Genomic DNA, 26915 nt, shown 5'->3' with positions numbered 1-26915 from the left:
TGCTTATTTTTAGTCTTCTCCCCAGTCCCAAATAAACCGAGAGCAGCTGGGAGCCTGTGGGTAAATGCAGAGTGCAGCAGAGACAGGAAATCGGGGTCTGTCCGTAATGAGTTCCAGCCACTCCAGAAAGGGGAAGCCAGACGAGGAATTTTCTTCAGGACTGTTTCCCTCTGGCAGGCTCTGGCATTATCACCAAAAGAATGTTCCTCTGTGTGTGTGTGTGTGTGTGTGTGTGTGTGTGTGTGTGTGTGTGTGTTTACAACTTCTGTCCAAGTCTGTCTTTTTCCCCTACCTTTGTGTTAGGTTTGATAGCTCTGCAGGCTCTGCATCTCAGCGCTGGTGCCCGCATGTGTCAGTGGGGGCGGTGGGGGAGGATACCGGAGCTGCACAGTCTGGGCTGAGCCCTTGTGTATCTAAAACTGTTTAGGGAAAGGCTAGAGGACGCAGGCCAGGGAACTGGGGAAACTTGAACACAGCTTGACGTTCCTGAGGGGGAGGGGCAGAGACAAGGAAGAGAAGATAACTTGGTCTCTGGCCAGAAAAAGGGCTTTTCAACCAAGGAATCTAACTGCTGACATGGGTGCCCAGCATGGATGGGGACATTGATGTTTACAAGCATTTTGCGTGGCTGAAGAGGGTAAGTGAATGGCTGCTTTGTCTGGGTCTCCGTGGAGATGAGTGATGGAGAGACCCTTGGAGGGGGAGGGTGTTGAGGGGGAGGTATTTGTCCTGCAAAGCCCTGTGTGGCCAAGTTCTTCATGAGAATCTAATTATAGACACCAGGGAGAAACAGCCAGCTGTCTTTGTTTCTCCTCTGACATTCTGGTGAATGAGCCTCTGTCCGGAAAGGCCAGAGTGGAGTGAGGAAAGTTCATCACTTTAACTCTGGCACTTAAACAGTTCGAAGTTCCAAACACCGTACCGAGAAAAAAGTGTCTCCTGCATTTCAGTTTGAGGACACCAGCTGGGAACTGCTGCCTTTGAAATTGAAATGCACTGAATTCAGAAGCTGTTGAGCTTATTCTCAGCTCCGATGTTATCCAGTGTGGAGAGGAGTGAGCTGTCAGTGGGAAAGGCTCCTGTGTTTCCGGAGGCAGGCTCTCTCGGGAGCTCTCTCTGAATGCTCTGGGGCTCCAGGTTTTGGGTTGCAAATTGCTCTTGCCCTTTCTTGAGGAGATGAGTGTGAGTGTGTGGTGTGTGGTGTGAGCAAGGAATGAATGAGTGTTGGGCAGTGGAGTAGCATCTGTACTCCCAGGACTCAAACTCTTTCCTTGTTTTTGACCCTCTTAAAACTGGGTAAGAGGTATATCCATTTATTTTCACACTGAGGCTGGATGTTTTGCAGAGACAGGAGGGGCAAAAGCAGCTGACAGATAAGAGATCTGACACTGTAACTGGGGAGAAACAGGAGGAATGGGAAGTATCCAGTTCAGAAGGTCCCGACCCCAACTCCCAAACACTGGGCCTGTTAGCTTTTGTGTGCACCCTCCGCATTGCACATTCAGCAAATATTTATTGAGTTCTGGGTACTGGGAGTCCAGTAGCAAAGCAGAACCCACCTCTGCTCTTGTGGATCTTCCTCTGGTGCGGGAGTTGGAGGTTGAGTAGTCCCAGTAAGTAGACCCCAAATGACTAATTGCTAAGTGCAGTGAGAAAAAGCAGAAGGCCTGGGCGGGCTGCTGCAGATTGAGCAGGGGCCTCTTTAAGGGAGTAGCACTTCATTGAAACCTGGAAGAGAAGTAGGAGTGAGTAAGGTAAAAAACAGGATGAAGAACATTCCAGGAAAAGAAGGCAGTATGTGCAAAAGTCAGAAAGCAAGAGTCAGACGAGTTTTAAGGATGAGAGAAAGCCAGGGCGGCAGAGCTCAGTGACCCTGGGGAGAGGCAGGCGGATGCCAGGTCGCACAGGACAGCGAAGGCCACAGTGAGGGCTGTGGCTGAGCTGGTTTGTCTAATGGGGGACTTGTTGACATGGGATACACTAGGGGGAACCAATTTGTATTTTAAGAAAATGACTCTGACTGTGATGTGGTGTATGGTCAGCAATGTTGCGAAAAGTGAGGCAGCTGAACAGAATTAAAGAGCTTGAGGGCTTGTGGGGATCCACTAGTACAAACCCCTCATTTAACCAAGCCCTGGAGAGGCTAAGAACCTCATGGTTATTAGTGTTACAGCTATTAGTGGAGCAGCCTGATCTTGAACCCTGTTCTCTGTCTCCCCGTTTGGTTCTTTTTCCTCATCTCTCCTGCCAAATATGTAGAAAATTATTGGTTTAGAACCCAGCAGAAATCCTGTCTGTGCTCACTCCCTGCTCAGCTTTGGGATGGGGGCATCACAGCCACCAGAGAGTGTGCTGAAGAGACCGGACGTTCTGGCAAAGGTTTGCACCCATCATTGTAAGCATTCAAAAAGCCTCATTATGGGGAGATACTGGGAGTGTTGGAGAGGGGGGGATAGAAAGGAAGTACACTCCCCATCATGCAGTCGTTATTTTCCTGTATCCAAAATGAGGCCTTTTCACCAGGAGGTGTTCCAGCTATGATTCGCCTGGGAGTGTGGGGCCGTGTCCCAACCACTGGGGCAGATGCAGGGCTGCACCTTGAGGAGCGGCCCTGTCTCCGGAGGACTGATTCTGAATGTGATGTGACATAAGAAGGCCTCTGCTGTCCTGAGGCCCAGGCTGTGCGCTCTGGCGCCCACGGCCAGTGGCAGTCTGCTGAGGGAAGCTCTAGGCGAGGGGACTTCAGGCTCCCCCATCCCCCATTCCCAACACCAGGACGACTCAACACAAAACAGTTATTTTTTCTTCTTCTTTCAGAATTTTAAGGAGCATTCAAAAAAGCAAAGCATGAAGTATCGGATATATCATCATCAGTATAATCAGAGAATATTTCCTTTCCTCTACCTTAAACCCTATTGCCAGATTCTTCTTTTAAAAATCCCCCTTTAAAAAAAAAAGAAAGCCTTTTTCATCCTGTGGCCCTGATCAGAAGCCTCCAGTACTTGCCCTTCATCTGGAAGAGAAAGCCCTGGCTTTTCTGCTGGCTTGGCCTTTGGGGTCTTTTACAATCCAGCCTTAACTTACCTTTTTAGTTTCATCATTTATATCTATTTTGATGGGCTCCCAAGTATACTCCCTCCCTTTTCTGAGCCTATACCCAGGGCCCTCCTCCTCTTTGATGCCCACCCACTTCGTCTGACTCCATCAAGGCTCTGCTTTTCCGTCGGTCCCTTGCTGACTTCATCCCTGTAGTGGACTCTTCCCACGAGGGCAGGTCCACAGTACTTCCTGTCTGCCCAGCTCACCCACCCCTCCTCAACCCAAGGTGGCTTGGAGAACAGGTTTCTCTTAGCCTTCGTTTTCCCATGCAGAGGGGGTGGTTCTAGAAGAAGAGGAGCCTGGATGATGTGTGACCTGGTGCACAGTCCAGGAGCCTTTGCCCTTTGACCAGTCCAGGAGGGCGATGCCTTAGAGCAAGACAGGGCCTTTGAATTTTGGGGCAATGAGGGAGACGCCTGAGGAGAGGGAGGCACAGAGCCTAGAGGGGAAGCATTTGCTCAGAAGAGAAACACTGTTCAGTGGCCTTAGAGTGTGTACGTGTAGGGGGTGGATACTGTGTACTCTTAGAGTTAAGAATGTGCTGTTTTAAGTAAGGCCTGGATGGAATCTTGGTTTTGCTGCATTTATCAGCTATGTGATCTTAGGTAGATTACCTCAGAAGCCTGGATTGCTTCACCTATAAAATAAGGAAGATAAGTGCCTGCCACATACAGGTTCTGTGAGGCTCAGGTAGGATAATGTATGTACAATGTTTAGCACAGTGCCATGTAAACACAGGAGATCTTCAATAAAAGTTAACTGTTACTGCCTATTACGAGTCAGGGGAAATTGAAAGAGGAACAGATGGGACCAGTTTGGTTCTCTCCTAGCTGTGCATCTCAGGCCATTCATTCCTTCAGTTCTCAGCCCCTTTTCACATTTCAAGTCAAGGTGTCAAACCAAAGCAACCTAAGGACCTAGAAAAAGCAGCTGCGACCAGGCCCACTGTGAGTAACCAGAGGTCCCAGTGGCTGTTGGCTCTGGCCAGCTCGGCTGTGGCTGCTGAATGAAAGCTGACCAGAGCTGGTCTTCCAGCCCCTTCCCCAACAGACAGCCCGGGGACCATGTAAGCTCCTGCCACAAGTATCCAGAGGGTCATCTCTCCTCAGTTGTTTGATTCCTGACTCACAGACATCTCACACCTGCCCTGCTTTGAGGTGAGTGGCTCCAACCTACTATGTAGGCATGACAGAGCCTCTAAAAGGAGCTCCAAGCAGGGCTCATTTTCCCAGGGATAAAAACCCCAACACTGTGGGCGTCTTCACACTATTGCTGGCTTCTAACACTCTCAGTCTTTAAGCCAAATTCCAACCCAAAGTCACAAAGTGTAATCACCCATGGATCCCCCATGCGATTGCCCTGGGATCTGCAATAAACTGTGGAATGAACTGAGGCCGCTCCTGTGAGAGTTCCTTTTGCATCATCTGGTGCTCAAATGGTTGGCCCAGTAGCCTGGCCACTTGGGCCAGGGAGTGGCGAAGTCAAAGGGACACCCAGGCATTCTAGATACCGCCTGGCCTTGGACTCAAGTCCAACTGCCATGAAAGCTGGGGAAGCAGGTGGCAGCTTCCATGAAAGCTGCTCCTACTGGCTAAGAGCACGAATCCTGGACCCAGCTCCTTGAGTTCTTATCTCAACTTGATGTGACCTTGAACAATTGTCTTAGCCTCCCTAGGATTCAATTTCCTTGACTTTAAAATTTGGATAAATAATGCAATATATGTAAAGTGCGTAGAGAGGTTCTTTCATCAGTGTTAGTTAAGGTGATGAGGACCTTGGTCATAGCTGACAGCATTGGTCACTCAAGAGCCCGGTGCCCAACCTTGAGAGATTTTTCAAGGCCACAAGCAGAATGCAGTGCATATGGTTCCTCGAGGGTCCTACATGGCTGTGATCTCCTGTAGGTACATCTCATTTTTGCCAATGCACCCAACATGCCCACCCCTCCTATTCCCCAGTATAATTTACGAGCTAGAATTCTGCCGCCTCTGACCCCTAGTACCTGTGACTCTTGTCTGCCAGCTCCTTGGAGAGGCTCCAGGCTTCTTTCCCAGCAAGACTGAACAAAGGGACATCATACCAGAGCCCCTTACTGAGTAGCTTGTAGATACTTCGGAGCCACACAGCTGTGGGTAGTTCTGTGGCTGGCAGCAGCACTTGGGGACCTTGACTCGTCCCTGCATTCTTCCCTTCCCCACCCTTGTAGCAGCTCTTTCACACCTTTCCACTTGTCCCCAACTCTATACTCCCCTCTCAACTGATGTCAATACCTACTTCACTGGAAAAAAAAAAAAAAAAAAAAGCGCCACACTTTGATGGCTCTCTCATCTTCCCTTTCCATCATCACAAAATGTAACTATGTTCACAGCCATCGTTTTTCAACCTTCTCTTCTGTTTCGGGGGCCAAAAGTGCCTTCTCTCAGCCAAGGCTATCCCAGTATCCTGTCCTCCTGACCCAATCCTGTTTCACCTCCTCTTGTTCCTCTGATTTTTTTCTTCTTTCAATTCCTCCCTGTCGTCGTGTCCCTTGCCCTCGGCAGAAAATGCTTCTTCTCAATTCTTAGGTAAAAACAAATCAAAGCTAATCTCCGACCCTGGGCATGCCTTTCCACACTGTCTTGTGACTTACATTCCTTCCCCCGTCAGGAATCTTGAAAGAGCAGGTTAAAAATTCACCATCTCCTGGTCATTCCCAAACCCACAGCACACTGGCTTTGTCTCTATAGACATCTTTCAAATACCTTCTATAGTGTTGTTCTTACTGCCTCTAGTTCCCAACAACCTTTCCCTTCTGTTTCCCCCTGAATTCACTTCCACTTGGGAGTCTTGAAGAGTTAATGGCATTCTTGTGCCAGCTTCCCACTGTGGCCCTCAATCCCATGTTTCTACCTATGGCTCTTTCTCTCACGCCTATTTGATCATTGGCTCCCCAGAGAGACAGCCCAGGCAGTCCAAGAGGCACTGCGTAGCTTGCTTCTAATGCCTCAGGTGAGCTAAACCAGTCATGGCGCCCCCTCCACCCCCAACCCCAGCCCCTAATGCTGCCCCTCTGTCTCCAGATGTGTTTGTAATGAGTCAGTGTATCTACTGGAGTTGGCAAGATAAGGCAAGAGCATCACTCAAAGAGCCTCCATTGTTACTCTCTACCTGGCTTTAAAACCATCCCTTCACAAGATACCAGCACACAAACAAATACCACTTCTCTAAAGGCCCAGTGCTATGGGCCCCTTTTGCATCCAGCTACCTGATTACGAGACTTTAGCTGGCACTAAGCTTATCCACTGTAATTTTGGACAAATATCTTGGCAAATTGAATGTATTTCTCTCACTCCAAATTCCCCAGATTGATCAGTTAGGAGCCCTCATATGCATCACAGCCACTACTTGGTTGGAGAACTTAGTGACAGACTGTCCTCAAGTTATCCTTTGTTCTCTCTGTTAGCCCTGGAAACTGGAATGTCTGAAGAGTAGTGACTGTTGTAGTTTTCGTGGGTAGCCTATCTGTATTGGGAAGCCTCCAAAGATGCTGTTCTCCCTTTCCCCTGGGAAAGTTACTCCACAGCTTTTAAGACTTAATCATTCAGTTGGTGACTCCACTATAAAGCCTCTCCTGTCCTTTGAAGGTGCAATCAATTCATCCCTCCCTTATGCCTCTTCTGTTGGCTTATGTATAACTCTGTAGCAGTATTTATCATATCTTCTTATAAGACTACAAAGCTTTTTGATGATAGGGATGGAAGCATTTTTTGAGTGCTGAGCGTGATGCCTTGTAGATGTTCAGGAATATTTGAATCATTGAATACATAAATGAATAAAACACAGTTATGTGGACATTGGTCAACAAAGCTAATTTGCTTCATGAACTTTGCTTTGCTCTTCCATGAGGGGGGGCATTTAGATCATTTGATACTGACAACCCCACCAGTAACACTTAGTCTCCACTTAGATATAATTGAAAACAAGAAGCAGAGGGCATAGAAGGTCAAGGTCAGGATAGGATGTCTCTTGTTGGACTCCTGGTAGCTGAAGATCTGATTGCACATCGCTCACACTACATTTAACTGTGTCAAAGATAGTAGATTGGCTCGACTATTCCTTGCCTAGCAAAAGTGGAGCTGGTTCTGGGAACTGTTGGTTTTAGAACAACTGCTAAATAGCCCTTCAATCCTTAACCAGAGAATCTAGGGGAGGTTTTCCTATTTACAAACACCGGCCTACACTCATACTGCTTGGTTCCCTTGGTGATGGGTAACCTGAGCCATGTAATGGGAACTGACTTTAGCTGTTTTGCTCCATTTATTTTCAGTCTTTATCTTTTTGGTCATCTTATTTTCAAGGTGTTACATTTTTCAAGTTTCCAAAAAAGCTCGGTATGTGAGTGGTGCTCCTGAACCTAATGTAGAACTGTGGTGACTTTGACATGTGCCCTGTGTCTGGCGGTCATGGCTCACTTGAAATTGGTTTTCTGGATCAGATAAGATCCATTTGAGCAGGTAGCCTGAAATATTACACAATTTTGTTGTTTTCTTGTTCAGCTAAAAACATGTCATCTATGTATTTAGTGGCTGAAGAAGGCAAACCCATCCCATGACTTATCCAGGGCCAAGGCCTACTCAGTGTGTTGTATTCAGAATCTCAGCGTATTTTCAGGCAAGGAGCCATCATATAAAATTATCTGAGTGGCTAGGACAGCATATTTACTGTGGCCAGAACACTGATGGAACAGAAATCTGTATCTTATTGAAGCGCTGAAGGAAGTGACTCTTCACCTGGTGAAGGCTGCAGACTTTGAGACCAGAAAGGGGAGGACAGGTATGTCTTTAAGGATCCAAAGCAGGAGCGCTGAGAAGCAGCTGTGGCTCTGAATAAGGACACACGATGGTTAGAGCTGTCACACCGGGGAGCTGACTGCTTTAGATTTTCCCACACTCCATGTTTGCATACCAGATGACACCCTCTTGTGACCCCTGGTCTGCCCCACTTGGCTGTTCTTGAACCTGCCTTTCCCTGTGTTCAAAGAAGTGCAATGCCGACGGCAGGTCTCTCGGAACGCGCCGGTCAGGGAATGTTGCAGGATGCTCTCTCCCACCGTCCCCGAGAGCGCACCAGAGCACGCGTGGAGGCCGCGCGCTCCTGCCAGAGGCAGGGGTCATGCTCCTGGGGATTCTGCATGGCCCCCAGCCGTGGCAGCAAGCACACATGCCGCCCAGAACTCTGCGGCGACCTAACATGGCTCTCCCTTGGCCAAGCTCCAGGGGAGGGGCCAGGCCCGGAGTGAGCAAGCATCGTGGAATCTGACCCGCCACAAGCAGCAGAGGGGGATGGCTCTGTGGAGGCTGCCGGGGGTGATTCGGCTGGAAAGCTCATGTCTCACCTAAATTTGACCTGACTTCTGGATTGTAACAAACAGTAATTCAAGTTTTATGATTGTTCGTTACTAGCTATTGATATCCTCAATGTGGCTCATTATAAACATGTGTAGTATTTCTAGTATGTAGTAAAATGCTTATAAAGAGGGGAAAATTGTGGCCATGTAGATGACTCAAAACACAGGCATCTTTGCAGGGACAATGGAAAAGTGAACACGTCCTCAGCCGTCTGTGCCACAGGCACAATTCCAGCGGTCTTAGCTAACAGTGGGCTCTTGTGTTGTCACTGAGGCCACGTTTTGTTTTTTCCAGCCTGAAACTACTTTGGTTGTTTTTCCTTTGGGTTGTTTGTGCAGATCTTTACAGTTACTTCATAAGCATCCTGATCAGAAATGTTGCCTCTTTTTGTTCTCTTGCACAGAAAGAGTTAATTAAAACTGTCAGCACAAGAGATGAACTGCTTCTAATGCCACTTTGGTCTTTTGGCTTAAACAAAGGCAGTTAAGTGATTTCTGTATTCCCACTGTCATTCAAAAACTGTTTAAATTACACAGAGGAAATATTAGAGTATCCTGCGATAAAGAGCATTCTGCGCTTTTATTCCCACGTTTTGTGTATAATGACCCAACAGACCCTGTATGTCGCTCTGTGAGGTTAAATTTTCTCTATGTAAAGGATGGGAAGTCCTTAGGCAATGAAGTGACCTACCCGAGATTACACACAGTTAGAGTCATTTCTTGCTGCCTTTGTTCTGCAGAGACTTACCCACCACGCGTCTCCCCAGTAGATGCCCATGGGCCTGTTGAATCTTGTACCATTCCCTGTCTTACCCTGTCATTTCCCTGCCTTGTTCTACATGGGAAATAAGAATGAAGGCCAACAGGTGGTGGATAGGAAGCCATCCATTCCACACACAAAGAAGACTGGGTGCCTTTTGCCTTTTTTATCCCAGTACATCCCATGCAGACACACCCTATGCCACAAAGTAGATCCCCATTAGCCCTTGATGATAATCCTGATTTAACAATAGTTGGCTCAAAACTGGCAATGCCATCTTCAAAACTGCCAGTTCAAACAAATCAAGCAACCGTAGGCAGAATTCCTTTGTAATTTATTACCATATCCTAATAGCAGGAATTCTTTCTTATAAGTCTGTTCCCAAAGGAGTAAATTTCAGTCAGTTGATTGATCAGTCACCCTTTGAGATAAATGCCTCAACCTGGACTTTTGGTTGCCAATAACAGAAACTCAGTGTGAACCAGTACAGGCCACGAAGGGACTAACAGGGAGGGCAGGACGTTGCTCTGCCTTTAGACAACATGAACCAGAGATGAAAACGCCGCCGCCCTCTATCTTTTCTTGGCTTTCATTTGCTTCTATGCACATTGGCTTCACAGCTGACTCCCTCTGCAAGCCTGCTTCCCCCACAGGGAAGAGGACACGGCCACTGACAACCTCAGAGCCTTCTAGCACCACTGCTACCATTTTCTGATCCCAAGTATAAAAATTCAGAGGAAAGATTCCAGCCAGTGAAGTTTAGATTAAGTGTCTGGGAGGTGAGGGTTGTCTCCGAAAAGAACACTTCTGCCATGCAGTCCTGTCAAGGTGATAATCCCAGCCTGTTCAGGGCAGGCAGGCAATAGATTTCATTAAAGAAGGGTTTAGAAGCATTCTGTCTGTATTGGTCTTCTCCATATTCCCATTCTATAGCAAAGGAGAAATTGACTCATCTGAGTTTCCCAGTAACTAAAGATAAGGTTTCTTTTGGGGGCCTTAGACATCCTCTAATAACCTCATCTCTGATTCAAATGCAGTGTTTCCCGAGATATGGAAACACACCTTATTCCTTGAGCCTGCTAGCATCCAGCCCTCGGTACATGAGGAAGTAACTAAGAATAAACTTCTTTTACACTCACCTATGGGAGGGGTGGGGGCAGGACTCAGTTTCGATTAGGCTTGTGTCCTTGTATAGCCCAAACTGCCCTTTATGTAGAGACTCCGCTCAGGCTGGCATGTTTTTGGTCAGTCCTATCCTTCCTGGGAACAACACAGTCCCCACTCCAGCCTCTCATTGCTTTCCTAACCACCGAGGCTGGTTCACTATCACAATCAACTCCCTGACCCCATCCATAGAATGTCCTGTGCAGCTGCTACAGCAACCTGAATCCTCTCCTTTCCACTTCAAGGCAGCCTAGAAAGTAGCCCCGCCTCACACTGTTGACTGCTGAAGCTGTATACTAAACCTGCCTAGGCCTAGTGGTGATAGCATTTTGGGTCTTCTAGAAACAGACCTGTGATCTTTAAGCGTCGAAGCACTGCGTTGTCTCTGCTCCTGAGGACTCTCAGCAACATTACACTTAAGGCTGGGGGAAGGCCTTGATATGACAGTTCTGGGCTATGTTTTATATTTGCCTTCAACAAACCTAGGTTTTAGAGGCTGGGTTCCTTGCATTCAAAATTATACCCAGCCTCTTATGAGCAAAGTTTTGAGAGAGGAAAGGGTGGTTTAGCTTCAAAAGTGTTGACTAAAGTTTCAAAGTTATTGACAGTATACACATAAGAATAACTCCCTGTCTTGGCTCAGTATTGAGATACAAGAGAGGAAGCTTGTTTCACTGTGACGTTCATTCTTCAGTTGAGATGCAAGAGGACACAGAAACATCCATTTATTTTCTCCATCCACTAAAAATCACTATCATGTGAGTTCTTTGACAGAGAAGCATTTGGTCTGTTAAGAATTATTTTTCTTTCCTTGTAAGATTGTGAGAAAATGTAAGTTATAATTATATCCTTAAATACTAGTCAGAGAATTTGACCATGTGAGGACTGGAATACTAATTAATGTAACAACAATAAACTGCTATTAACACAAAGAAGCCAGTTGTGATTGTTAAGGCCCTTTGTCCATGGTGTGGAAAAGCTCCCATAACAATGAACTGCAGTTCATTGCTCCCATAGCAATGAAGATGCGGACTGCAGAGAGGCTGGTAAAAGGCAGTGGTGTGGCAGTGGCCTTGGGTCCTATCTAGCTTGTGCCTGGCACAGGCACCCTGGGAAATATCTCCTGGGCTCCCTCTCCCACTGCGTCCTCAACAACCATCCAGGGCTTCCTTCCAAGTGAGACTCCTGGCTTCAGTGCAGAATGCTTGGTCCCTGTTTCTGCTCTAGGGCCGGGCCAGGCTCTGCCACCTGCCTTCACCTAGGCAGTGCATTGGGGGAGGGGTGGAACGAGGGAAGAGGGGAGTTCCCTTTCTTAATGGACAGGTGTTGCAAAGCTCATTCCGAAGTTGGAACGTGGGGAGATGGGCTTAGGAGAAGGGGACCAGCTCAGGTCCCCTGTGCCCAGGTTCCTCTCTGACCCTTTCTTTCACAACCATGACTTTCCTTTGGGGTAGAGGGTACCTTCCTCATGAACACTGGGGCACTGATTCCTCTGGAGTAGCCCAGAATATTATGATGGTCACTTGCCCATTTAGCGGTAAGATCTACTATTTCCAGACTGCCAAGCTCCTGAATGGCCTATGCTGGGCTTCTGGTTGCGGCCTCCCACTCAGTATAGAGGAAGGGAGGGTTTGGTGGCCTTGGGCCAGTTCTCTTCCATTAGCAGCTACCTACCCTCCCCACCTACAACCAGGTCAGACACACCCTGAAAGTGACTGCAGTTCCTGTCTCTAGCTCAGGGCATTTTATAAGATTCTGCCTCTCTGTGGCCATTTCAAATCTTGTCCCTTTTCTCTGTTTTCCATGGTTTCTGGCTACTTTCCATTTACTGTGTTTTCTCTCTGCTTAGCCCTGTGAGATCCCTCTGGGTTATTTGGGTTCTTCTCAAGAGGTCTCATCTTAGCTTGCTTCTCTCATCTCTAGCTCTGCAGAAACACAGTGTGCCAGCCTGGCTGCCGGAGACCTTATCAGGGCCTGGGCTTGGCCACTTCTGGAAGGGATGTGTGAGTAGATGAAGGGCCTTGAAGTTGGCAGCCCCTGTCCTCTGTGCTCCCTGTGATGTTCAGGACGGGCCTCCATGCTGTGAGGTGTGCCTTGGCTCCGGAGAGCCCTGGTGTGAGAATTGAGATACCCAGATCTGTGCAGGAGTTCTTAGCACATAGTTCCTTGGTGAATAGTACCAGCTCCCTGGTCTCCTCAAAGAGAAGAAGCATATTGCTGTTGGTACGTCTGGCAGGCTGTGTCTCTGGCTAAACCAGACCCAACACATCCAGTCAAGTCAAGCACCACTGGGTCCGGAGCTCCTCTGAGGCCTTCCTGGCCAAGGGTGAGGTCGTCCAGAGGGTAGTTTTGCCAATTTTCAAAGCATCACCTATCAATAGCATCTGGTCAGGTTCTTCTTGTAGTAGTTTTGAAATCCTGTGGTTTCATGTTTAGGTGCATGGTTTTGCACATATAATCAGTGAAACTGTCCACACAAATTGCATACTTCATTTGGAAGTTGGTAAGATGTTTTTCCCACATTGTAAGTACATTCTTTTTTGTTTTCCTTCTCTTTAGTCCCAGGTAAATCACCACAGTGCTGCTAGTAATGAAACATACCAGGAACGCTTGGCACGTCTAGAAGGAGATAAGGAGTCTCTCATTTTACAGGTGGGTCTTTTTTGGTGGGAATCAACACATCCTATTACTTCCAACTCTGTAGCTGCCCTAAGTGGGAGAGACGTACAGGGATTTTCTCTGTTGGATTTCTCTTGTTCCCAGAGTGTATGTTTTCAGAAACACTTTTGCTGAAACAAAGCAGAAAGTAACTGAGGGCACAATTTAGCCCTGGACTTGGCTTTTGGGGACTTTGAATGTATTCACTTATTTATCATGGGCTACCAAGCACTCACCTCTACACACTGGAATCTCTGTGGCCAGGCTGCTTAATGGAGCCTTGTGTTCTAGGAGCCCAGGAATCTTGCAAGGATGATAAGCTGTGTCCTCATGTCACTAATTAAACAGATTCATGAACGATACAGGCTAAGGGTGCATGTTAATGGGGTCAGGTCCAAATAATGGGGAGGTGGATCTAGACTTACACATGGAGGCCTAGAGCTGGTAACATGGGGCAATAAGCCTTTGATGACTCTCTGGCTTCAAAGAGAGGAACTCTAAAACATTTCATGGAGAAAGATAGTGAAAAGAATACTTTCAGTTCTGAAAACATGCATTCTTTGGTAGGACATAAAGTTGAGGATTCCTGTGAGAGGCCTATTGCTGTGGCAAGGGCTCTTTGCTGTTAGCTCTCAACTGCATGAATTAAGCATCAAGGTCTGGTATGCGCTGATGGTTTGGAGAACAATAAGATTAATATCCCAATCCTAGTTTTTTAAAAAGCTTGAAGAGCAGTGGACAAGACTAACAGTAGAATGGAAGAAGGGGCAGGTAGAGTTCGGAACCCTCCCCAGAATGTGGGCTTTAGCCTGGAGTCCTGGAGCTAATACTAGAGTTAAGAGGCCATAGTATGTTTGGTTTTCTTCTTTTATTTTACCGTATTTATTTTGTTCATTTTATTTCGATTTATGAATGTGAGAGTAATAAATAATTATGTTGGAAATTTTTAAAAATCAAAGAGTTTAACATTTTGGCCCTTTTTTCCAGCCTTTTATCGTGTCCTACCCCTGTCTTAAATAAGTAAACTCAAACCAATTACACAGTAAAGAGTTTAACATTTTGACCCTTTTCCCCAGCCTTTTTTATCCTGTCCTTACTTAAATAATTCTGCTCAAACCAATTATACAATTATATCATTTTGCATCCTAGTTTGTTTGTTTTTTCCTCCTTCACATCGTTGATTTTGTTCATTAAAAAATACCTGAGTGCTGACAGACACTGGTTTTAGGTGCTGGGGATACAGCAGTGAAGAAAACAGACTAAGTCCCTGTTCTCAAGCTTCCACTCGTGTGTGTGTGTGTTACACATACAGTAAACCAATACACAAAATGTGTCAGGTGGTGATAAATATTATGGAGAAAAGTAGAACAGGGTGAGGACTGCGTAGTTAGGGGAGACCTTCCCTGACACCTGAAGGAAGTTATGGAGGGAGCCACTTGGGTGCCTGGAGAAGCACACTGCAGGCCAACGAAGTGGTGGGTCCAGCACACATCCTGAGCCAGGGGTGTGCTTGGTGAGTGGGATGAACAGGAAGGGGCCATGTGGCTGGAGCTAGTGGCCTACAAAGAAGCCTGGTGGGCACTGCCTTCGGAGAGGTAGCAGGGCCCAGATTATATAGCACATTAGAGCACAGGTGTTTTGAGGAATGTGTCATTTGAAACGCCGTCCCAATACGATGATTAATAAAAGAGTGTCCAGTTTAGAATTTTGCAGCAAATACTATGAAATTGCAAGTGTTTGAACCAGAAACCTTCATAGCTGACATAACACATTCCTATTTAGGGGATTACATTTTAATAAAAAAGTCCTATTTGATAATCTCTTTGATGTTCATGGGTTTTTTTTTAAACTTTCAAATTCTTGAATAATCCTTATTTAAATAATTCCAATGCAATTGGGAACCTGCTTATCAGAAAAGTCAGAAGTGTATCCTAGCGATTTCTATTCTGCCAGAAGCTTGTGGACAGGTACTCAGTTGCGCTTCGTGATCGCCGCTGCTTTGCAGTGGCCCCATGGAGTCAGACAGACAGACCCGCAGCGGGGCAAGGCCTTTTGCTTAAGTCACGTGGCAGCTCAGCCGGACTGAAGTAATTGAAGCCCTTAGCCCAGAATGTTTTCCTGGGTTTACTTGTAGAAGAACAAGGGAAATCACACAGAACAAAGTACTTTGTTTCCAGGATTAGCTAAAAACAAATAAAACCAAAATCTTTTATCTCTTCATTAGACTGTAAGTCCTTAAGACGAGGCTTTTCTTTCCTTTCTTCTTCTTTTTTTCACTTCTGTATCTGTCCCAGTGTCTAAAATTATGCCTAGCATGTAGTAAGGGCTCAAAAAGTACTGGTTTTTATTATATAAAGGTCACACTCTAGGATCTTTCTCTTTCTTGTTCCAATTTTCTACACCTCTCCATTCATTATGCTTAGAGTGAGTATTCAGGTTCCTAAAGACCCCACAACCCATTGTATCTTGAGTCTTACATGCAGCTGAGCTATAAGCTATAGAATGCTACATACCACATATTATTCCTCTGGGTACCACCAGCACATGACCCCAAATCGCAAGGCGTGATGCAGACCATATGTGTTAATCCTCATAATTAGATTAACCATAACATATCCTTCCCAAACAGAAACTCTGGAACCCAGGAATCAAAGGCCACCTCCTGGAATTTCTACCCTTTCGAAAGTAACGTTAGTAGTTGAAAAAGCCAGACTGCTGATGGTGTTGGGCAATAAAAATTTAAAAACAAACAAAAGACATTAAGGTGTGTGTTTAAGATGGGCCTAGTTGACAGAAGGTGCCTGTTTTTGGATTATAATTGAAATGTTAGCACACCATGCCCCAACTCCAGGAATATGTTTCAATAATTCATTATTCACTTGGAAACCTAAAAACGGAAAGCCCAATGTAGCCATATTAATTTAGATTAGTTCTTCTGTAAAGGGAGCCTTATAATTCATAAAGTTTATTCAAACACTTGTAAGTGAATTCTCATTAACTCTTTCATGCTCTAGGTCTTATTCCTTTATAGACTAAGAAATCATTCAAGATAATCTGTTGTATATGTAGATGGCAATGACTGAACCATTGGTGGAAAACCAAAAGGATCTAAAGGATCTCAGTTTACCAGGCACTAATTTCTTTCTTTTGGGGAGGTCACCCATTCAATTTCTTCCCCTCCCTGCTCTGGGGCAACTTTTAATTCAGAAAAAGGAAAAGGATACCCAGGCAGTTTGCTAATAGAATAGGCTATGATTTTTTTTTTCAGAATATATTTAGGATATAATTTAAATAATTTATTAAAAATGTATTCCCCTAAATTAAGTCCAATAAATATTCTCTGTCCCCCCCCTGCCCCTGTCACTGTGTGTGCAACGTGGCTTCTGTATATTTATAACTTAGAATCGCGCCTTGGCCTGTGAAGCACAAAAACCTTTCTGGAGCCAAGGTTTGTCAGTGCTAATACCTGCCCTTTACGTCCTGTCCTGCATTCCTTAATTGCTTCAGAACACTCACCTGATAGGTGAGCAGCCTCACACCCTTATGAGAGAGGTGAGGTCATTGGCTAGTCTGCGCAGAGCTTGGATTGCTCCTCCACGTGGGGCGGCAGAAGCCCTGGCAAGCCAGCCGAGATATGCCTTGAGGTTGGGGCTGCCCGAGTGAGCTCTAGAAGAGGAATAAAGAGCAAGAGTTCAGCCTAGAGGCAGCTTTCCTGGCTGCTGGGTGTTTTTCTCTTGACTCTGTCAAGAGCAGGAAATGTGACTGACGTTATTTGAGGTGGTAGCTGAGACTCCCTGGCAAGGTAAGAAAACAACTGGCGTTTCCTTCATCTGGGACACTTCCCCCACCTGCCACCCTCAGTGGGGTGGCTTCACGGCTGTCCCCTGTGGGGAGCCAGTCCTGCTCCTCCACCATTGCTTTATCTTCCCCCGTCAGGTGAGTGTTCTCACGGACCAAGTGGAAGCCCAAGGAGAGAAGATTCGGGACCTGGAAGTGTGTCTGGAAGGACACCAGGTGAAACTCAATGCTGCTGAAGAGATGCTTCAACAGGTAAGAGTGGCTGGGGCTGCAGGCCCTTGGGTTCTACCAGAACTCAAGTGTTAAAGCCCCTTTCTGTGTTAGGGTTACAGCTCTGCCCTTCCCGTCCTTCCTGGAGCTAGGATTGGCTTCTCAGCGTGTGGTGTTGATTCAGCAGGTGAAACCAGCCTGAACATTGAAAGTTGCAGGGGAGCAGAAGGCGGGGGGCCTGGCCTACATGAATAACCTGTTGGGCTGGTTAGACAGATTCCCCAGCAGCACTTTCTCCAGGTCTGGTTCAGTGAAGGAGCCCTCTGCTGGCAACATCCCCCTCATATAATCACGTGAACTGCAGCTTGATCACAGGTGGCATCTGGGATTTTAGAAAGTCAGTTAGTTAGCTTACTTTGTACACTTTTCCACTCATTCTTCCCCCTCTCACTCTGTGTAGTCTTCTTTGCCGAAACATATTACATAAGTAATATTTTAAATACACGTTAAAATGAAAAAAAAAAATTAGCTGTTCTCCTGCTAGTCGAATAAATAAATCTCTTGAATATCTTCTTATTTTCTGTTGGTCCTTCTTCTTATGTATACATATAATTTGTAAAGTTCTGTTCACACCAGAGATACAATTTAGTCCTCATATTTTTGTATGTTTCACATCATAGAGTTTTTTCCCTTTCTAAATTTTGCTGTATAGTTGTCTTTACTACCACTTATAGGTATTTGTTTTGAGTATAATTAATTAAAAAGTATAATTAATTAACTCTTCTACTCTTGAACAGTTTTAACCTGTTGTGAATTATGAGAAACCATTTTTAGGAAAGCTACTGATTTTTATCAAAAGTCTTTTTAGGCACTGGCTGGTGTAGCTCAGTGGATTAAGTGCTAGTCTGCAAACCCAAAGGTCACCAGTTCGATTCCCAGCCAGGGCACATGCCTGGGTTGCAGGCCAGGTCCCCAGTTGGGGGTATGCAAGAGGCAACTGGTGATGTATCTCTTGCACATCCATGTTTCTTTCCCTCTCTTTCTCTCTCCCTTCCTCTCCCTCTAAGAATAAATAAATAAATATTTTTTTTTAAGTCTTTTCAGAATCTGTTGAGAAGCTAATTAGAAATTTTATTTTATGGTCTATGGACATACCACCCTGAATGCTCCCAATCTCGTCTGATCTTGGAAGCTAAGCAGGGTCAGGCCTGGTTAGTATTTGGATGGGAGAAATTTTATTTTATAAAATTTATTAATATATTTAACTAATATCTTCTCTTAATGTGCATCCTTCTTGCATTTTCAGTTATTTTGAAAAATAAACTGTGACTGAAGTTTATGTGTGTATGCTTTGTAGCTTCTGGTATAGTACTGGCACATAAAAGGGCCTCACTAATTGTTTAAAGAATGAAAGTCTGTCCCTTTAAATAAGTGGGTTTGATTAGATGACCACTTGTAATCTTTCCCCCAAAGCTTTAATTTTTTTTATTGCTGTGAGGAGCATAAAATAAAATTGTTATGTAATGAACACAGGCTTTGAATCTGACCTTTGGTCTTAAGATAAATCTCTTAGTTCCCAGGTGTCTATTAGCTTTGTGTAAGTGTATTTGAAAAACATTTCTTTTAAAGTCAGTATTTTTATGCAGATGGCTTTATAAAAACTAGTTCCAACAACTGGGGGCTGTTATTAGTTTGTTATTTTTTCGTTGGTGACTAGTAAGTTACCACATTCCTAACTCCATTTGATTTTCTGTTTAAATTGTATGGCATTTCTCTTGCTATTCTCTGAAAATCTGAGTAGCAATAGGAATTGTCTTTCTATTTTTTTCTGTTTACTTTTAAAAGTTCTGGATCTTTCTTTTGAAAATCTGGGAAAGAAAATAGGCTGATAGAAAAACCTCACAGGGCAGAAAAGCATTTTCACAGAGAATGCATAGGGCGGCCCGCTGGATTGTATTTTTAAGGCGGCACAAGGTGTTGTTTTGGGGTAGGGATGAGAGAGGAAGACGACGAGGTATTCTGGAAAAAAAAAAATAACAGAAAAAGAAAATTTGGACCTGGAAGGGAACATGTCATAAAATTGTGAGAAGGTGGACGTTTCAGGAAAGCAGTGCCTGGCAAGTAACCACGTGACTGGCGGTCAGAGAACGGCTGCACTGCGGCCTCTGAGTTCTCCAAGTGAGCGCCGTTCCGGCTGCTCTTCCGGGGCTGCCCCACAGCCTCTATGGCACTGCTTCTGAGCCCTGGTCAGAGTCTCTGTACCCAGCAGTCACATTGGTTCCCAGCAGCACCTGGGGGAGTCTGTCCTGTCCTTCCATGGACTGGATTTTAGACTTTGGAAGCAAAAGTCTTAAGCTCAGTTACTCTTTGTGTTTTGTGTATCCTAAATCATCTTGTGTGCTGTGGGTTTGGTAACAGGCATGTGGTTTGCATGTACCATACAAGTAGAGATCTTGGCTTGGTGTCTTTTCCTGTATGATAATTCTTATTACCCACCTCTAGGATTTAAAGATCTTCCTGAACTTAGTCATAGCTTTGTACTCCTAACTTTCATTGTATTCTTTCAGACTTCTAAAGATAAAATGAAAGAAATGTAGAATACTCCTTGTGTGGAAAATTCTGAGTTCACTTCATAAGACATATATGAGCCTCAGCTCCCATGGCGGTGCCTAAGCTTGGGATCTGTGAGGTCCTAGCTCCAAATCCCACATGTTAATGCCTTCCTGAAATCTGCTTGATGCCGTTTGAAAAGACACAATTCTTGCACCACAGTGCTGATGCGATGCCATCTGTAGCTTGTAATACATACATGTGTCTTCTGAAAGGGGGACAGGCAGAGACTTGCCTCAACTGTGTTATCCTGGACTGCAGGGCTCTTGGCTTCTGGTGATAGGAGCAAGAATGACTCATGGCCTTGAGGCAGAGAATGGAGGCAAACAATCGCCTCTTTCTGCCAGCCCTTAGAAACCATCGCTGCCCTGAGCCAAGCCTGGCCTGCTGCTCAAAGGCCCGAGGAGCTCTGAACAGTCTATTTCACTGTCACAGTGTGGGGCCTTCTGGCTGCCTGTTGACACTGCTTGGGGATGCTGCTCCACTCACTGACTGCGTCTTGTCTAACGGAGGCAGCTGCTCCTCAGCTCTAGCTGACGGCCCGTGGAGGCCTGGTGCTGCTACATAGCCCCACTTTTCACAAGAAGCTGGAAATCCAGATTTAAAGATAAGTTCCTGTTTTAAAAACATCGGCAATTAATTAAAATGAAAAAAAAAAAAAAACTGTTTGAACCACATGATACGTACCATCAGGCCAAGCCTGGTCAACTGACCTCTAATCTACAACCTCTGCTCTAGACTTTGCCCCCTCCACGGGCTGGAATAGTGCTTGGGGGGACTAATGGAAACCCAAGCCCAGCCAGCATAGCCCAAACCCTGTGCTTACATGGGCTTCAAAACCCCACTGAGCTCTCTCCACACATCTGTTCTCCTGACCAAAATCAGCCTCCCTCCAGGAGCCCAAGAGGAAGCAAGGGAGTTCCCCACCCAACTCATGAGCCACGCACCCCTCAGCCTGGCCCGACCCCTGCCAAGTACTGATCTCTCAGTTCCCATCTGTTTTCTTTTAAGCATGAACCCATCCAGTCTCCAGAAATCAGAAAGAGAGAACATGAAGACCTTGTGGCTTAGTTAGATGGGCAAACCAAGACCAAACAGAATCAGCACAGGGGCCAGTCCACATGGGCAACACATGGACACAATTGAGAACAAACTGTTACTTGTCTGCAGCCCAAAGCAGTTTGGGAAGGGGGCAGCTTCCTCATCTCTCAGGACTTCCTAGGAAGCACCTACTCAGACACAGCCTCAGCCTCACTGAGCATGTCTGGATTTCTCAGAGAATCGTCCCCATTAGGAAGAGACATTTCCCCAAATCGTACAATTGGACCTTCAAGGGGCCGCAGCCTGGATCAGTTTTCACAGGTCTGGGGTGGTCTGGGTACAGAGCTCACAGGGCTGAGCCTTGCCCTCTGTTCCTTAAGCCAGTCAAGGCCTTGTCCAGCTGCATCTCTGAGTGCTGCACACTGGGCTGTGTGAGCCCAAGACTTAGAATAGCACCCTGGGAATACAGGCATGCGCCAGTGCCCTCCTCCTTGTGACTGGCTCAGCTGGGAACAAAACCTCTGTGTCATTGTCAGGGTCCCCCATGGTCTGTTGATGTATTTGAGATCCTAACTTTTTCTGAAGAGGCCTCACAGATTGTCTTGAGGGGGTCCAGAAGGTTCTTGCACAGCAAGCTCCTCTACCTCCCATCATGGACTGTTCTCCAGAGGAACGAAGGTGATGCTATTCACTGGGTGAGAGATTGTACACAAAGCTGGCAGCCAAATGCAGCACTTTGCAGAGACTGGCCATTTATGATGGAATCAATGTCAAGAGCAGAAACGATACTGACTGCCAAAAATAAGATAGGATAGGGAAGCCAAGTGGAGAAGAAGAAAGGATGCAGACCTCCTTGTGAGGACATAGCCCAGCTTTTGGGAAACCTGAAGACCACCAGGCTCTGTTTCAGTCTTCCTACCCGACCCAGAGCCCCAGGCGTCAGGCGACCTCATTGTTCTGGCTGCCTTTTTGGTGAGGTGTGGAGAGTGACAAATTTAGTGGGCTTGGAGTCCGTGGACATGACTTCCTGTAGATTCATGACTTGCTATTAATCTGGGAAATTCAATGAACTTGTGCTCTTATTTATAGAGAATGAGGGTGACGATGTGTACTCAACATTGCCCACCTCTTTGTGCCATAGTACAGTTATTCCAATTTTGTTCAAACTGCACATAAATGGTCAGTGTGAATCAAGACACTGAGCAGGAGGTATGGGGCCTAAGATACAGGCCCAGTTCCTGCCCTTGAGGTGACTGAGGGAACAATGTGCCCAGAGGTGTGAACTCAACAAAGGCTCTGCAGCCCCTGGCTGATAAATTTCCCAAGAGCACTGGAAGGGGTTATTTCCATCTCAAAAAGAATATTCAGCAGAGCTGTGGACGTGGTCCTGTGGGAGCACAAATCTGTCTGAGGAGGCGAGACACTGGAGTCATGAGTGAAGAAAACAGGGACTTGTCAGTTAGTCCCTCAGATCCCCTGGGAGATTTATGGGGCAGAGATAACCACTTTACTCAAGTGTCTCATGTGATGTTTGATCTCCAGGCCACAGTGTGAAGTAGGTGCTTTGTCCCCTTTTACAGCTGAAGGAGCCGAGGTTCAGAGAGATGATTTCAGCAGTGGGGACTGAGCCTGGACTCAAACTCAGGTTGACGAGCACCTCTCTGCGCAGTGTTATTCATGAAAGAGGCTTCCTGGCAAGGTCTGGGCCTCTTGCTTCAAAGGGCAAAGGACACATTTCCCCTTTCATGTCTCTCCATGGCCTGTTCTTTCCTTCTGGTTTCGGATTGCCAGTCTGGCTCCCGTCCCCTGCCATTGGTCAGTAACTGCCTGGGTCATGTTCCACACGTAAAGATGGGGGTAATTGCTTCAAGATGCAGCCCTTTAAGGAGAGAATAAGTTGAAAGGCAAATTCTCTTTATCAGCTCTAGCCCGAAACTGAGCTCTGGAAACAGGAAATGACGATTTGCTCTGAGATGTAAACTTTTATTTTCATCTCCAAGAAAAGAGATATATTTGTCCTTCTGGAAGAAATTACTGGTAGCGGTGAAGTGAGAGGGGTGAGTGATAATTGTGTTCACTGGTGTTTCCTAAAGTTTCATTACCCACTTTCATGGCCCTTCATAGGAAGAAAAACAAAGCACCCGCCTCCCATACTGCCCCCTCCTCATCCCTTGCCCTCACTCGTTTACACAGGTTGAAACAATTGAAAGAATTGGGAGAGCAGATGCGAGGGCTGCATAGGAAAGCTGTGGCCCTCATCTCCAGCCCCCTGCCTCCCCTCCCTCCCCACGCATTATGGCAGTTGCGTGGTTCCTTGAGATTCCTTGAGAGACCAGCAGGACCTAGCCCTGCGGGTCTGAGCAGGGGCCAAGACTTACCTTGGTTCTCCAGACAAGCAGGCTGGATCCAAAGATAGATAAGTTCAGTCTTGGGGTTTGGGAGCTAGGGACTCAAGACTCTTCTTCTTAAGGGGTAGACAAATAAAAGAAGCGATAAAGGAGGTAGAAAAGAAAAGCAAAGGTCAGAAAAACCAAAAGGAAGGAAGGAGTGGTAAGGAATATCTTACACTGATGAGTGGATGAGGGGTAAGGCAGCAGGGGCCAGCTTGCAGGCATGCAGGCATCTTACTGAGAAGTGACAGGAAGATGAGAAAGAAGAGGCAGCATGGACAGATTATTCTTTCTAGAGCTTGGGGAGGGGAAGAGATGGAGAGAAACAGCACTGATACCACTCACACAGAGTGTACACTTGCCTAGTGAGAGCCCATGGGAGTTAGTGGTGGTTGCTCGAGGGGAAGGCCACCAGGTCGAGAGGGAAGGTTCTTTCAAATGTCAGAAATTTGATCATGTTTATACCCTGAGGAATATAAGCTGACGGGGAGGGAGAGATTAAATGCCTGTCAGAGTGGATGATTAATGGTCCTAACCTAGAGTAGCACAGACTTTCTGGGAACTCCCTCAACGGCAGCACAGAGGTGAAGGAAAGCCTAGGACCCTGTGAGGAGGCGTCATTCTGAGTTACCCTCTAGGAAAAACAGGACCAGAACTCAGAGAACAAAGCCAAATGCCACTGGTTAACCATGAAAGTAGCCTGAAGTTTCATCAAGCTGCTTGAGGATGGTGTGAAGAGTCTAGAGACTGAGAAGTGGTCAGCAGCAGGAAGGTGGGTCAGATGGGGTGGGTCAGATTTAGGAGCAAACTATGCAATCACTGTGTTTTTTAACATATGCCTTTTATGTGCAGCCTGGAAACTTCCTAGGCTAGAGAACAGTTCTTAAAGGTGAACGAGCCTGGCTTAGAAATTGCTTATGTGCAGTTCTTTCAGACTGACTTCGGAAAGAAGGTGTGGGCCGGCCTTCTCTAAGACATAGATTTAAGATATACAAATAGAAGACAATTTTGGGAAACTTTGAAATAGGATGTAAGTTCCATGAATGATCAGGTGATTTTTTAAAATCTTTTCAGTAACTCTGAGAGGTTATTTGAGGAGAAGAGGGGAATAGGGTGCGGTTGAGGGACTGAAAAGAATGGAAAAGGTTTGGAATGATTTCTGAAAGGAACCAGCCAGAGATGAATACAAATTTTGCCAGGCAGTATTGGAAGATCCGCTGTAATTAGCATAAAATTTGTATGAAAACCAGTTGGCATCGTTAAGTGACTTTTACCAGCAATTCCCAGGCAAACATAGATAAAAGGCTTTGAGGTTTGGCCTGGCCTGGGCTCTGGGTAAAGCAAATGCATTTCAGGTCTAGGGGCCTCAGGGATGAACTCGATGAGGAGTTTCTGCTGCTGATATGATACAGCTGAAATGACTAACCTCAAAGGTATAGAGAGGATAAGTAGGTAAATATGGCTTAAAGGAAGTTGATACTCTAGGAAATTAGAGAGTTATTAAGTAACTGGCAGCCACCAAGGAAGAAATTAAAGATTATTCAAGTGAGTAAATAGGACGGTTGAAAGGTCAGAGTATGGTGGCCAAAAAAGAATTTCTGAGTTGAAGATTTTAGAAGCAGAGCACACATACTCTGGACAAAGAGGAGGGCCAGGTTGTTGCCATCCTGCTGAGAAGCTGGAACAAAGTGTAAGCAAAGCCTGTTGGTGTTGAAGTCAAGAAATGTGAAGCCAGAGTGGATATTAAAAGGAAGACAAACAAGGATGCTGAAGCTACTGAGGAGATGGAATGTGCCCAAAGTAGGTAAAACTATTGATCAAAAGACAAAAGCCTCCAGGAAAATGGGCGCCCATGTTGGGTCCAAGATATGTGGGGAGAATGTGATATTATTGAACGCTCTGCTTTAGAAGAGGAGGGCAGACACTGACAATCAATAGGGACAGATGATGGTCTGAAACTAGTCTTGAAACAGGGAGAAAGGTGTTCTGGAAGTTGGGTCGCTGAAGCAGAGGGGTCTCCACTTGAGATGACGAGGGAGGTGTGTCATATTGTGCAAAAGTCAGGACTTCAGCTTATGAAGTGGAAAATGTAGGGTAGTTAAACGCTATGGAGTCGCACATGATAGAAGTGACAGTACAAGTAGCGGCTGGCGGCGATGCCAAGCCTAGAGGTGGGGATGGAGCTGGATTGGGGCAGCCTGTTGAAGGCGGATTTTGAGTGCAGGGCGTAGGGCAGTATTTACTAATGACAAAGACAGAGGGTGATGATAATGAAAGGTAGAGGTCACGGCAACCGATGGAAGCTGGGAGAGAGTAAATGAAACTTTTGTTATCAGTGGAGTATATGAAATTAAGAAACCCCAGGTTTCTAATGAAAACTTTGGTGTGTCCAACTGGAAAGTCCACTTGAAATGTTAGTGTGACCAATGGGGGCACTGGCATGACCAATTGGAATGGCTATTGGAACTTCAGTGCAACCAATTAAAATATTACCCTTGTCAGCTGGAACATTGGTGTGACCAGTGACAGCCTAGCAGTTAAAATAGCCAGTGGGATTTTGGCAATGGTAGGAATAGATTAGAATCTTAGCTTTCAGGAGAGATATATTCTGAGACTTTTTTGAATCCCAAGCCAGTGGCTTGAATGCTGGTTAGTAGAAAAAGTGCATGAATATCATCTTCAGATAGTCAAGTACTCAACAGGGGCTGTGTTTTTAACAGTCATACCCCTGGGCCTTGGCATCTGGTAGATATTTAAAAATGTATTTGTTGAAAAAATGGTTGAAGTCCCATGGAAGAATATTTTCTGTTCTCAGCACTCCAGAACAATGTTATTATCTCACGGACCTTGATTTGTAAAATTCTTCCTTTTCACCTTTGCATTGGTGGCTGGGAAGCTCACATGCACATTATAGTCCATCTCTAGCTGTGTATAGAACTGTAATGTATGACGTCAATACCAACTACAACTCTGGCTTCAACTTCTTTTCCTATCTGCTTTGGTTTTTATGATTTGTTTTCTAACTTGAATTATCTCTTGCACAAACTGCCTCAAATGATTGTTTGAATAAGCAGGTTGCTGAAAGGCTGGAGAGATAAACACAGGATGAGGTGGCGGGGAAGAGGGAGAAGGAGGTAGGAGTGAGTGAGTAGGTGGTCTGGGGGAGGATTACGTCCGAAGTTACTTGACCCTGAGATGCCATCACCTTCACCCAGAGAAGACCTTTTTAGGGACTTTTATGTTGTGCATAGCCTTAACACCAGGCCCTAGTAAAGGGTCTATACGCAAAAAAAAAAAAAAAAAAATCTTGTCAGTTTGAGTGGGTATTTCCTGGGCTCAATGAATATTTGTTGATTCTTTTTTTTTCAGCATGTATTTTTTTATTTCTCTTAAAATTCTTGGATTCCTTCTTCTGTTTAGGAAACAGTGAGCCTTTAGGCAGAAATAAGTTTTGGAGTCAACAGACTTTGGTTTGAAAACTAACTCTGCTGTTGATTGGCATGTGTCCTTGGCCAAGATAGGTCAATCTCTAGGCCTGTTTCCTCGTCTGGGCAAAGTTAGGAAAATAATATTTACTGCTAAATCCCTGGTAGGGTTTATGGAGAGCATGTACATGAAGTACCGAGCAGTGTCTGGCACAGAGGAGACACTCAGTGAATTCATCCCCGTCCCTCCATTACATTGGACATGCTTATCCGGCTGACTCCTCACGACCAAGTCGCCCACAGTTCGAGCGTGGCTGTGCTGCTGTCTGCCCTGTAAGCCAGCTTTAGGTCTGGCTGGCCCCGGCAGAGCCAGC

General features: G+C 45.8%; 1 protein-coding gene across 1 annotated transcript in view; it reads left to right on the top strand.

Annotated features, from left to right (window-relative positions):
- Positions 1–26915, top strand: part of PPFIBP2 (PPFIA binding protein 2) — a 127746-nt gene that overhangs the window by 56542 nt on the left and 44289 nt on the right. Inside the window, exons 5-6 of the mRNA XM_054583167.1 lie at positions 12969–13061; positions 17004–17117. Of these exons, the coding sequence (XP_054439142.1) occupies positions 12969–13061; positions 17004–17117 (207 nt within the window). The remainder of the gene's footprint in view (positions 1–12968; positions 13062–17003; positions 17118–26915) is intronic.

This window comes from Pteronotus mesoamericanus, unplaced genomic scaffold, assembly GCF_021234165.1.
Source record: "Pteronotus mesoamericanus isolate MK-2021 breed Mesoamerican mustached bat unplaced genomic scaffold, CSHL_Meso_final contig_1189, whole genome shotgun sequence".
In the NCBI taxonomy this organism is placed as follows: domain Eukaryota; kingdom Metazoa; phylum Chordata; class Mammalia; order Chiroptera; family Mormoopidae; genus Pteronotus; species Pteronotus mesoamericanus.
This window is presented reverse-complemented; position numbering and strand designations above follow the sequence as displayed.